Source organism: Mustela putorius, unplaced genomic scaffold (genome assembly GCF_011764305.1).
Source record: "Mustela putorius furo isolate JIRA1106 unplaced genomic scaffold, ASM1176430v1.1 tig00000759_pilon_pilon_pilon, whole genome shotgun sequence".
In the NCBI taxonomy this organism is placed as follows: Eukaryota; Metazoa; Chordata; class Mammalia; order Carnivora; family Mustelidae; genus Mustela; species Mustela putorius.
This window is the reverse complement of record NW_025421467.1, coordinates 6,385,217-6,398,712: the sequence shown is the minus strand read 5'-3', so window position 1 is coordinate 6,398,712 and position 13,496 is coordinate 6,385,217. Positions and strand designations below refer to the sequence as shown.

Sequence of the window (13,496 nt, the reverse complement as noted above, 5' to 3'; positions counted from 1 at the left end):
TAGAGGAGAACATAGACAGTAATCTCCTCAACACTGGCCACAGCAACTTCTTTCAAGACACATCTCCAAAGGTAAGGAAAACAAAAGCAAAAATGAACTTTTGGGACTTCATCAAGATCAAAAGCTTCCACACAGCAAAGGAAACAGTCAAGAAAACAAATGGCAACCTACAGAATGGGAGAAGATATTTGCAAATAACACTACAGATAAAGGGCTGATATCCAAGATCTATAAAGAACTTTTTAAACTCAACACCCAAAAAACAGATAATCAAGTCAAAAAATGGGCAGAAGACATGAACAGACACTTCTCAAAAGAAGACATACATATGGCTCACAGACACATGAAAAAATGTTCATCATCATTAGCCATCAGGGAAATTCAAATCAAACCCATATTGAGATACCACCTTATACCAGTTAGAATGCCCAAAACTGACAAGGCAAGAAAGGATAAATGTTGGAAAGATTGTGGACATAGGGGAACACTCTTTCAATGTTGGTGGGAATGCAAGATGGTACAGCCACTTTGGAAAACAGTGTGCAAAGTTAAAAGTTAAAAATAGAGCTACCATATGACCCAGCAATTGCAGTACTAGGCATTTACCCCAAAGATATAAATGTAGTGAAAAGAAGGGCCACATGCCCCCCAGTGTTCATAGCAGCAATGTCCACAATAGCCAAACTGTGGAAAGAGGTGAGATGCCCTTCAATAGAAGAAAGATGTGGTCCATATATGTGATGGAATATTACTTAGCTGTCAGAAAGGATGAATACCCAACTTTTGCATCAACATGGATGGAACTGGAGGAGATTCTGCTTAGTGAAATAAGTAAAGCTGAGTAAGTCAATTATCATATGGTTTCACTTATTTGTGGAACATAAGGAATAACATGGAGGACATTAGGAGAAGGAAGGGAAAAATGAAGGGGAGGAAATCATAGGGGGACGAACCACAAGAGATTATGACTCCGGGAAACAAACTGAGGGTTTTAGAGGGGAGGAGAGTGGGGGGATGGGTTAGCCCAGTGATGGGTATTAAGGAGGGCATGTATTGCATGGAGCACTGGGTGTTACACACAAACAGTGAATCATGGAACATTACATCAAAAACTAATGATGTACTGTATGGTAACTAACATAACATAATTTTAAAAATAGAATAAGAAAAATAAAATAAATTTCAAGTCAATTCCTGTGTCAATGTATACCTACTATTTAGGTATACAAATAATATGCAAATAGTTTCCAAGTAAGGCCACCAATAAGGTATTACATACTTATAAATTAAATGCAGTCAAGTAGCATAAAGAGATTCATTTCTCAAATACATTATATCAGAAAGAAAAGCTTGAACAAAAAAAACTGATAGTACTAAAATTATTCATGATTATCTCAATTCAATCTATTGATTAATTATCAGGTGAATACCCTAATCACTTCAATTCCACAGTCAAAATATTTCTATACCAATTAAAAACATTAATATTAAAACAGCCCTATTATTTAAGAGGGAGAGCTGTTAACGCCATAATGGAACTCAATTTTCTTTTTTATAGAACATTTTAAAATTTGTAAATACCTTCAAATGAATGCTAAACAACTAATAGCAATGGTCAAAATAATAAGCAACGAGGACACAATATGCTTAAGGAATGTTTAAAAAGTATTAAAGATTATACAGAAAGGAACTTAGTGATAAATGAATGGTTTCATTTCATTCCTCCCTTTATTCATTCACTCAACGAACATTTATTTAACCTATGCCAGGTCCTGTGTGCTAGGTACTGGAGATAAAGCAGTGAACAAACCAAACTTGGTAGCAACCCTTGCAAAACATTCGGTTGAGCGAGGCAGTTACACAAATAATCTGGCTGGTGGGGGAGGGGTACGAAGGATGAGAGTGAGTTACCGCGACAAGAAGGGGAGAGAAGAGTTTTCCATTGGGGAAGAAGAGCAAGTCCTATGTATGATCCTGAGGTAGGAGGGAGCATGGCCCTCACACAGAATGTTAATTCTTCAAACCCTGAGGACTGGGGGGTGGGATGGGGGGGAGGGGGTAGTGGGGGCAGGTCTAGGGTCTGGAGCTTAGATAAAGATTCGTCTAGAGGAGTAAATCTGGGACTCATCCACATAGAGAAAGTAGGAAAACACACCTGTGTCTCTAGAACACAGTTCAGAGACAATCAACAGTTAAATGTTCCAGAGAAAAAATGATAGAATTCAAAATACAGCAGGATGGCTGGGCTCAGTGGGAAAGGACTGCCCTTTGAGTAGCAGGAGGGAGGGAACAGGTGGACCGGAAACATCAAAACTCCTCAGGCACCTGGAGGGCTTGGTGGGTTAAAGTCTCTGCCTTTGGCTCAAGTCATGATGCCGGGGTCCTGGGATCAAGCCCTGTATCAGGGTCTCTCTGCTCGGCAGGGAGCCTGCTTCCCTTCCTCTCTCTCTGCCTGCCTCTCTGCCTGCTTGTGCTCTCTAGCAAATAAATAATAAATAAAATCTTAAAAAAAAATAAACATATTAAAACTCACCTTTTTTTTTTTTGGTTTATTGAATATGAAAATTTAGTGGAACTAATCTCCACGGGACAATGTAGCCATGGAAACAAGGATACCTGGGTTCATCTGGGTTGGGATATTGTTAGTCAAATGGATCAAAAATGCAGGAAGCAAGAAAAATTAAGGATTCAAAAGAGTCATAGACTCTCAACTGAATAAGAAGGGAAATGAGGAAAAGGGGCGGGGTGGGGGGAATGATGGGTTGGTAGAAAGTAGCAAGGCCAGTAGATGAGACATTGCAAAGAGGTCAAAGTACAGCCACAGTGGGGGAAGGTAAACCAGTGGCTGATGAGGTGATCAGAAATAGAGCAACTACTAAAAAATAACTTTGAGACAAATGCACATAGGTCCTGAGAGCAAGGGGTTCAAGGTCCAACGTATGACTGTGGGAGTGGATGGCTCAACGTTAGGAGACAGTTTTTGGAGATAAGCAGGTTGAAGATCCCAGGTCACCAAGTTGGACAGATTCTCCATGCAAGCACTGAGGATACTGGGAAACTGTAAAGGGTTTGTGATGAGGAAAAAACACTGTAAGCTGGGTTCCAGGTGCTCAGCAAATGAGGGGAAATGACCCTGACAACCGGGAGAGGAGAGAGAGGGAGGAGTCCAAGAGCACCAGGATGAGCATATCTTTGTTGGATTTCGTTACTGTTGCCTTCTCAGACAACCAGCTCAAGGAGGAAGGATGGAGAAGCAAAACTGTCCCAGGAGACAACAATCTCTCTACCCAGACCCCAAATACACAAGATGGGAGGAGATAATAATGTCACCCTTGGCAGGGTGACAAGGAAGTGGAACCTCAGGAGAGGACAGGTCTCAGTGAAGTCAGCAAGGTGCGAAGAGATTTTCAGGATGTTGGAGGGGTTCCAGCCGCACACACAATCATGGTGAGAGAGTTCCTCAGGGCACAAAGGTAGTTTGAAAATGGGGAAGGGAGAAGTCTGCATCACAGCAGAGAAGGAAAGACCACTCTGGAGATGATGGTGTAAGTGGAGGACAGATGGCAGTGGGATCAGAATTGATCAATAAAATCAGAAACAGAAGATTTAAAATAAAAAATAACTTTGAGACAAATGCACATAGGTCCTGAGAGCCAGAAATGAACCACTTGGCTGAGGTGGTGGCAGATACCACGGTCTCTATGTGCTATGGTCTCTACGTGCTATTTTGGCTGGATGCCTGATCTAGAGCAGGATTTCTTAACCTCAGTCACATTGACATTTGGGACCAGATCGTTCTTTGCTATGCAGAGTTGTTCTGCATATTATAAGATGTTTAACAGGCTCCCTAGTAGATGTCAATAGCACCCCAACCCCAAGGACCACCAAAAATGGTGGCAGATACTGCACAATGTACACCGAAGCGTAATCATCCCCCACTGAGAATCACCGATCTGAAGCAACAGGCTCTGAGCTATACCCGCTGTCACAAGGCGTCCCTCCATTCCTAAACGTATTTTTGCAACTGGTCAACTCTAATAGCTTCAGGGTTGTGGAAGAAAGCTGGTCTCCTCATTTCATAGACATACCAAGCTCTTAATTCGTAAAAAGAGAAGTATTTCCTGTGTCTCACACTTCTCTTATTATTGGCTCTGAAGATCCTACTGACTGTTTCCTCAGAGGATGATGGAGACATGCCTCTACTGAGAATATTAAAAAAAAAAAAATGGGGCTCTCTGCTCAGCAGGGAGCCTGCTTCCTCCTCTCTCTCTCTGCCTGCCTCTCTGCCTACTTGTGATCTCTCTCTGTCAAATAAATAAATAAAATCTTAAAAAAAAAAAAAAAAGCCCTCTGCTTTCTTATTGACTGCACCCTCAGTTTTGGGAATGTGCCAAGCTCCTTCCTGTTCCAGAACATTTCCCCAAGCCATCCCATCCTTCAGATCCCAGATCATAGAGCCTTCTTTAGGATGACGCTTCCTCATTCTATCAGTCCTGTACTTTTCCTTCAAAAGCACTTTTCCCAATTATATGTGCATTGTTACTAGGTATGATTTGCTTACTATCTGTTTCCCCCAAAGAATATACATTTCATGAGGGCAGGAAGCTTATCTGTTTTATTCACGGAACAATCTTCTCCATCAAGTACAGTGCTTGGCTCAATAAACATCTGTTAAAGGAATTATTAAAGGAAAATGCTATGAGTGTTTTCAGAATACATATCACACTCCCCAAAGTGACTGCTTTAAAGGGGATGATAGTCATACAAAAGTATAGTGATCATATACCTTTATGGAAGTATGCCTTCTTTGAGATATCCCAAATAAGCAAAGGACAGTAAGTCGTATCATTCAAAGAACCATGAAATGTACCTAGGTAAGACCAGTAAATAGATCACAGTGGTTAAGCCATGTGCTACGATACTAAACTGGTTTGCTTAATTCCTTCAAATTTGTGTTGATCCTTGCTCTGCACTCAGCCCTGGGGTGCACAGTGTGACTATTTCAGGGCTCACAACACCAAACAAGGAAGCATCCTACAGGGCCAACCTCAGGCAGCGTTCAGACGGCATTCTCCAGCTGGGTTCCTCAGGATCTCAGCCTTAGCAGTTTGCAAGCATTCCAGCTGAATAAAAAGACAAGAAAGAAAAGCACAGTGAGCTAAAGGCAAAAAAAAAAAAAAAAAAAAAGAAAAGAAACGAAACAAAACAAAAAACCACTCTGGGTTTTCATGATGTGAATGCTTTAGAACACCAAGAAGGCACCCGGGGGAGTTTTATAGCCAAGATTCAACATTTCAACTGAATGTTCTTTAATAAGCGATGGTTCGGGATGTTTTTGAGTTTTTTTTCACCTCACTGGAATTTCAAAGACTAAGTAGTAAAATGTCTGAGAACCAACAATACCTAAATTAAGGGTTACAGCAAAAATTAAAACATCTGATGGCCAAAGGGAAAAAAATAAGATTTGATAAAATAGAGATACAAAGCTTTCAACCACAAATTCTAGTTGTCTTGTCCTTTATAGCAATTTTACTTTTCATCCAAATATAAATATTAGTGAAATTAGGTTAAAATCACGTGTGTCTTGGCTAAGTATTTACAGAAATATAATTTTCTTGTTTTAAAGTACTTTGAGTATCCTTTTTTTTTTTTTTTTTAAGATTTATTTATTTGGGGCGTGAAGGGCAGAAGGCAAGGGAGAGAGTTTTAAGCAGACTCGAATCTGAGTGCAGAGCCCAACATGGGGCCTGATCTCATGACCCTGAGATGCCAAAACCAAGAGGCAAATGCTTAACGGACTGTGCCACCCAGGTGCCCCCAGAAAGACAATTTTCTATTCAAAGAGCAGATTTCTGAAAACTCGATGAAAAAATAATATAGAGAGAAGATAAAAATTAGTGGGAAATGGAAAAACAGATTCTTATAGGAGCTTCAGGATTAGCATAACTGGAAATATATAATAGAATGAAGTCCTCAGGCTTGATCAAATATCTCCTTGGCTATATACTCTCTTAATTCTATTCCCCCCCCCACCTCACCACCCACTCCTAGCCTTTGTTTTTAGTCACTGATGTTAAGTCTAAAGAGAAAAGTAAATTATTTGAATAGGCTGGGACGTGGTCCACCGACTGTGCTTTACAACTCTTGTTAGTGGGTCTAGTTTCTGTTTTCTAATACACTCAAGCAGCAAAATTAATTCTAATCTGGATAATCTTAAACAGGCCCCTTCTGTCTCAATTTTATTTTGAAAAAGTATAGAGGGTGAAAACACTTAAAGTAATATATTAAACTGCACCTATTTCTGCTGATTCATATAAAGAGAGAGCTATGATTTCCAACTTAACCAAAATATAGTATTTGTTATAATGTATACATACCTACAGTTGGAATGGCTATATAGTAATTCATGTGGCTAGATTACAATTTAAGTCTTCCATTTTTCCTGAACATTTGGTTGTTTTGAACATTTTCATACAATTACATTTTTTATTTCTCATTTTCTTTAATTATAGAAAATAGGATGTCTAGACTTACATTTATTTCTAATTTAAGTTTTGACAAACCTAAAAATGAGCATCATTTCTAATTGATCCAGTAAGACTGAGAAGTACAGAGGCTCAGGATAATTCAAGGCACATTTTTTAATTAGCGGAGAGACTTTCTTAGCAACCTATCACTGCTACAGTTTCTTTCCAGAATCTAGGTTATAAACTCCAGGCTCTTACAGGCTAACACAAACACTAACAGAGATGGATACTTGAACTTTAAAATGGCAAAAGAATATTTATTATTACAGAGAGGTGGGAAAAAAGAAACAACAACAAACAAACAAACGAAAAACCCTTATCTTTCTGAAAGTCTTATAAATGTTCCCAATAACTGGACAAATGGAGAACAATAATCCTAAAAGTTAAAGTAATCCAAAATTAAAGGACACATTTAACTTAATATTTTTTCAGGCATTCCAAACATAATTAGAAATCATAAGATAAATTTCCTTGCTGTTAGGAAACCAACTCATTAAATTAGCTCTCCTCAGAAATTATCTAATTAGGGGCATCTAGGTGGCTTGGTCAGTTAAGCATCAGACTCTTGTTCTCAGCTCAGGTCTTGATCTCAGGGTTGTGAATTCAAAACCCACACTGGGCTCCACACTGAGTATGAAGCCTACTTAAAAAATAAATACTAAAAAATAAAATAAAGTAAATTATCTAATTAGAATATCTTATATTCTACAAAGTTTAGTGAAAGGGACACCATTTTAAAGGTGAATCAAAATGAAATAAAGGATGAATCACCTCTGAAAAATTTTATTGTTATGTATTATTTGCTATTTTTATTATGTTATTTACCATTTACCATATATACTTTCATATAAATTGTATCCTTGGATTATAATCTTGGTTTGGTAGAAGTAACATTTGTTTTTATATTTTAAGTTTATTATCTATACTTTATATGTTAAGTTTCCCTTACCTGTCTGTTTCTCTCAGCCAGACCTCTCTCCCTTTTCCTGCTTCCTAGCATTTTGCCTGTGGGGGTGGGAGGGGGGGCGTGGATTTCTTCCTAACTCAGGGCACTTACCTCTTCCCATAAACCCAAAGAGTTCCAGCCCAGTCTCCTGCCTTTCCCTTCCTCAGAATCCAGAAATGGACTCAGAGCAAGACCAGAAATGGATTGGCAGGACCCCAGGAGCAGAATGGTAAGAAGAAAGGCTAGAGTTGGTCTTCAGGCATCTAGCTCTCAGGGCTGCTCCCAGCCCATTAAAGACTGAATCACACAAGCCCAAAGGGTAGTGCTATATGGGATTGGAGGCATACAAGGTGGTTTTTTCTGTGAATTAAGAGTAATTACATTCAAGGTCCCTTTCTGAACCCAGTGGCATCATAGGATCAGACTATTCTATGAGTTCTAGAATGTACTCATCTCAGCCTCCCACATGCATGATTCCAAAACTCTAAAGGTAATACATCCCCCTCCACAAATGAGACTTTGTGATCACCTGTGCAAAGAGTATGAGACTCTAATTTACTTCCACTTGGGGCTATAAGGGCCTGCTTAGCCAGAGTGAGCCATTTTGTTGTCTATGCAGTAAATTTAGATTGAACCTGCCCCCTCCCCCAAGAGAAAAGCGGTTAGAAACAGAACTGGTGAAATACAGCCAAATAGCCCCAATAACCGAGCACAGATACCAGGACATGTCAGGCTGGGCAGAGATAATGGAGCCCAGATATAAGGACATGTCTGGCCAGGTGGAAACGTCCAATCAGTGAAAGCGCACGTATTACCTCCCTACCTGCCAAGGAGGAGCCAAGCCAGGTGGAGACATCCAATCAGGAAAGCACCTCCCTAACCACCCAAATTGTGGGCCCTGCCCTTTTGGGCGCCAATTCTGACCAGAGTGATAGGCTAGTTCAAATAACTACTATAGGGTGAATTGTAATTCAGTTGGCCACCTGTGTGTGGCCAGGCTCAACCACATGGCCTTTACTCTATAAAAGTTAGTCTGTGAGACTGGGAGGGGTCACCTCTTTGCAAGAGATGGCCCTGGCCGGCCCTGGCTTGGCGCGAAATAAAGCTTTGCTTGACCTTCGCTTTGTATCAGTCTCGTCCTTTTGTCCACGGACCCTTTCAGGGCAGAATGCTCCTCCCAGCCATGTCTCTTTAGGGGACAGCACTCCTGAGGTTGGACTGCTGCACACTTGGCTCACCTGCTCCCTAAACAGAGTCCATGCATATGTCTACCTCAAGTCCTGGGCATCCACCAGTTAGCCCAAGATTGGATTAAACCCCTGGGGAACAATCCCATCATCAGTGCTACACCTTTAGGATAGCATTCAGATGTGGCTTGCTCAAAAATACCCCCAAAGTTTCAGAGATTTTTTTTTTAATGATTCATAAAACAAATATTTATTGAGAAACTACTTTTTTTTATGGAAGGCCGAGAACTGAGTTCCTAGGGTACAGCAGCTAATACGTGAGTTCCTCCTTTCATAGAGCTGACAGTGGGCCATGGTGGACACATGCAGTGGCTTGAGTAGTCATCACGGATCTCTTCTCAAAGCCATCCCAAGGAAGCACACTGCCCAGACCACTGCGTGCTCTGCTTTACAAACACAGCCTCAAGAGCAACTCCTAGCCCTTTCCTTCTAACCTCAAGGCTGCCTTCCCTTAGCCCCATCCTCACCACTGCCAGGGTCCATATTATTCATTCTTTCATCATAATTGTGATAAATGCAATGGACTCTAAGCTTAGGTTCCTCACCATTAAAGTAGTAACACCTCCCTCATACTATTGTTGTGTGGATTAAACAAACTGAAATTCTTAGAAACTACCTGTGCCATGATGTTAGCTGTTATTATTGTTATTTATGATTGATTGTTGTTTTAATACACCAGAGGACTGGGCTCATCCTGTGTAATCAGGGAATGGATTTCCCTAAGAATGGAACATCTGCGCTGATCTCTAAAAGATCATTATTGCCTGAGGGAGTGGTAGCGTTTGGGAGGTACCCTGGGCTGAGTCAACATCCTGCGCAAAGATACTAAGGCAGAAAGAAGCAGGGACCTATTAGAGGCCAGAGGGCAGGTCACACAAGCAGTATTAAGAATATTGGTCTCAGGGCACCTGGCTGGCTCTGTCAGTGGAGCATGTGACTCTTACTCTCAAGGTCATGAGTTTGAACCACACATTGGGCAGAGAAATTACTTTAAAAAAAAAAAAAAAGGAATATTGGGCTCTATCCTAAAGTCAGTGGGAGTCCACAGAAGGTTTTAAAGCAAAAGACTGGCATGATGAGATCTGCATTTTAAAAAGATGATTCTGGCTGTGGTCTGAAGGTTATTGGAAAGGTGCCAGAGTTCCCAAAGGAACAAGAGGGAACGTCCTACTCTTTGGCCCACTGTATAAGAGTAATCACCAGTTCACAAAATCAACCTCTCCCCAACATCAAAACCCCTCTGGTTTCCTGTCTGAGGGATAGCACCTACTTGCCCTCGTCAGATATTATCCTGAACAAATATGCCAAGTACTTGTCTCCTGGGCCTTATTCATGGCTGGCACTAACCCATTAGTTGGCTGACACTGAATTCCCTGTTCAAGGGGACTCAACTCTCCCCTTCAGTGATTGGTAAGTTCAATGGTGGTGTCTAAAGAGAAAGTTTAAGGTAGGGAGAAAGAGAGAGTGTCAAGTTCCTTATCTCACCAGACCCCAATAGGGCCCTTCACATGCATGAACTTGGTATTTTTGTAGAGCGGACACCTGGTATTGTGGCTGCCTAGCCTCTTACAAGGTTCTATTGACAATCAAGCACCTCCCACCGCCAAGACTTTGCTGATTGGTCTAAGAGACTGGGCCTAACACAAGCTGAGCTAATCAGAGCCCCTCTCTGGGATTTAGAATTGGAAAGACAAATGCCATATGCCTTCACTCATATGTGTTATTTAAGAAACAGAACAAATTAACATAGGTGAAAAAAGAGAGACAGAGGCATAAACCAAGCAGCAGTCTCTATTGAGAATAAACTGATGGTCACCAGAGGGGAGTGGGGTGGGGGAGGGGTGAAATAGGTGAAAGGGATTAAGAAGGGCACTTGTTGTGATGAGCACAGGGTGTTGCATGGAAGCGCTGAATTGTACACTTGAAACTAATATTACACTGTATAAGTTAACCAGAATTTAAATAAAGGCTTTTAAAAAATGCAAGTTAATATATGAACTTTAGGAAGATATTGCACAATCTATGTATGGTAGATCGTATTTGATTAAAAGTTGAAATATATCAATGTCTTATTGAAACCACAATTAAATCATCTTTTAATCTGTATAAATCTCATTTAAATAAGTGAAAGTAAGATGCTTATTTTGTAGAATTTAGCATTTTTATCTGCTTAGCAAAAGCTGAAGCTAAACAGATGATTTATCAAGTGAAGCAATTAAATCAGATATTGGTAGAACTGCACAGACTTAGAAATACGTGTATTATTTACCTTGATCACTGAGTTTTCCAGTACTCTCTTAAATTCTGCACCTCACCTGTCTCACCTTGGTCTCAGCTCTGTTTTCTGCCATGTGGATTAGGAAACCAAGAAAGTAATTATGTAGGGGAAAGAAGAAGGTATACAGAGACAAGGAGGCAAGAGATATTAACAAAGGACATTCTGGACCTTCCATGCATTCCTCCCCGTGGTGGTTCATGAAATAACTCAGATCCTCATAATAAATTCCTTGTTTATTTAAGCTAACACAACTGGGGGTTAGCAGATTCCCAAGAAATTCAATTAAGGTCCTACATAAGATTTTGTTTGGGGAAAAAAGGGAGGAACTTGGCTGCTTTAAAAACACAGGAGATATATATATTTATTTTGAACTTATCAAAAAACCTGACCATGATTTAAATTTTAGCTATTGTATCTAGAGGAAAATGCATTCCAAGGACTTCCCAGAAACCAGGTTTAGATAAGTAATATACATATTTTTATGACAGTTAATGCTGTTTCCTCCACATTCTTTAAAAGGCCAAGCTCCTGAAGACTCAGTTTTTTTTTTTTTAAAGATTTTATTTATTTATTTGAGAGAGAGACAGTGAGAGAGAACATGAGCGAGGAGAAGGCCAGAGAGAGAAGCAGACTCCCCGTGGAGCTGGGAGCCCGATGCAGGACTCGATCCCAGGATTCCGGGATCATGACCCCAGCCGAAGGCAGTCGTCCAACCAACTGAGCCACCCAGGCGTCCCGTGAAGACTCAGTTTTAAATGGTTTTCCACATAAATACATTATATGAAGAGGCAAATGCTATTTATGCCTGTGGCTTAGTGGTCAATCACTGAATGTATAAAAATATTATTTTGGTAAAGAGAGAATTTACTAACATCACTAAATAGTATTTAAAGGCATGAAATGTATTTATAAATATAGTTAAGAAACGTGTTTAAATTTTAAGTACCTTTTTATCAGCTTCCTGGCTCAGCTTAATGAACTTGGGAAAGAAAGAAGGGATTTCCTCTGTAGCATAACTACTATAAAAACACAAGGCAGATACAGTGCTTTCCATTTATCAGCGTAAAGATTGGCTCCGATACTTCTTTAAAACATGCACTGTCCCCCCAACGAGTAGTAACACATACTTCAGTCTTTGTAGCTAAAAATACAATCAAATAATTGTAGCTTGCAAACATAAAATGAAATAAATACTTTATAAAATGGAGCTACATTCATATGTCAACTTGATGTCATGTGACCAAGAGCTTGTTACTTAACCTTTTTCAAATCTCAATTTTGTCATTTTCCAAAAATACAGATAATACCACCTTGTCACAAGGCTGTTAAAATGCATGGCACATAAATCAAGGCTCTCAGTAAACATCAATGTGTCTCCCTTTATTATGCACACAAATATGAATTACACAGTGAATTGCTCAGATGACAGGTATGTAGGTGAACTTTTACTTTTGTTTCATTTTTTGCTAATGTAGTTTACATGCTAAGTATAAATTTTTTTAAATGTCAAAATTATGTATAATAGAAACCCACCTAAGACTATTCTAGAAGAGTCTGCAGCTTGGGATGATGCAGGAACGCACTCCAAGCTCTCCAGCTAAAGCTTGCATTCACCTTGGGAAATGCAGAGAACATTTCTCAAAACTACAGCAATTCTTCAACCTATCAAAATTATTCATTGTTTTCACTCCCAGAAAATGTTCATTGGCAGAACCCTCTTTTAGTGGTGAGTTTCTTTTCAAATATAATCTGCTTGATACACAAGATTGATAAGGTTAAACCTTTATTGTTGTATTTCCATTAAAATGTTTCAAGGTTGCAAGAGCTTTGCTTAGGTTTTTTTTGAAGGGAACACTGAAAAAACCAGTATTTTCAAAGGAAAAAAAAAATCTTATTAAACCATAATAGTGTGAAAGGGAAAAGAAAAAAAAAAGTAAGTATCTTATAGGTTATATGCAAAAGAAAGACCAGATAGAGTAATCTAGGTTAATATAATCAACAAACATAAGATATTAAAAATTAAGCTACATTAATCACACCAATTACATGTACTTGCAAAGAAAGCAATCCTAAATGGACTAATCTTGGTTAATATTATCAACAAATGTAACTAAAAATTAAGCTACCTTAATTATATTAATTAAGTATAATTAAGATACACACCAATCTTACTGATATATAAGAAGTTTTTTCTTGCTACTACTGTGTATTTCTTTAGTAATATTTTAATATTGTGGTTTTTTTTTTTAATTTTTTAATTTTTTATCCCAGGTTCCTGGAATTGAGCCCTGAGTCAGGTTCCCTGCTCAGCAGGGAGTCTGTTTGTCCCTCTCCGTCTGCCCTTTTACCCTGCTCATGCTCTTTCTCTCTTGCTCTCTCTCTCCCAAATAAATAACAATAAAATCTTTATAAAAAATAAAAATACTGTTCAGAAAAACAATCTGAGGGGAATGAAGTGGTGGGGGGGGGGGAGGTTGGGGTACCAGGTGGTGGGTACT

The 13,496-nt window shown here is 39.4% G+C and overlaps 1 protein-coding gene across 4 annotated transcripts in view; it reads right to left on the bottom strand.

Moving 5' to 3' along the window:
* KLHL32 (kelch like family member 32) overlaps window positions 1-13,496 on the bottom strand; it is a 240,785-nt gene that overhangs the window by 190,089 nt on the left and 37,200 nt on the right. For all 4 annotated transcript variants that reach the window (XM_045084237.1, XM_045084238.1, XM_045084242.1 and 1 more), the window contains exon 2: window positions 5,048-5,123. In XM_045084237.1, the coding sequence (XP_044940172.1) occupies window positions 5,048-5,070 (23 nt within the window). In that variant the 5' untranslated portion in view covers window positions 5,071-5,123. The remainder of the gene's footprint in view (window positions 1-5,047; window positions 5,124-13,496) is intronic.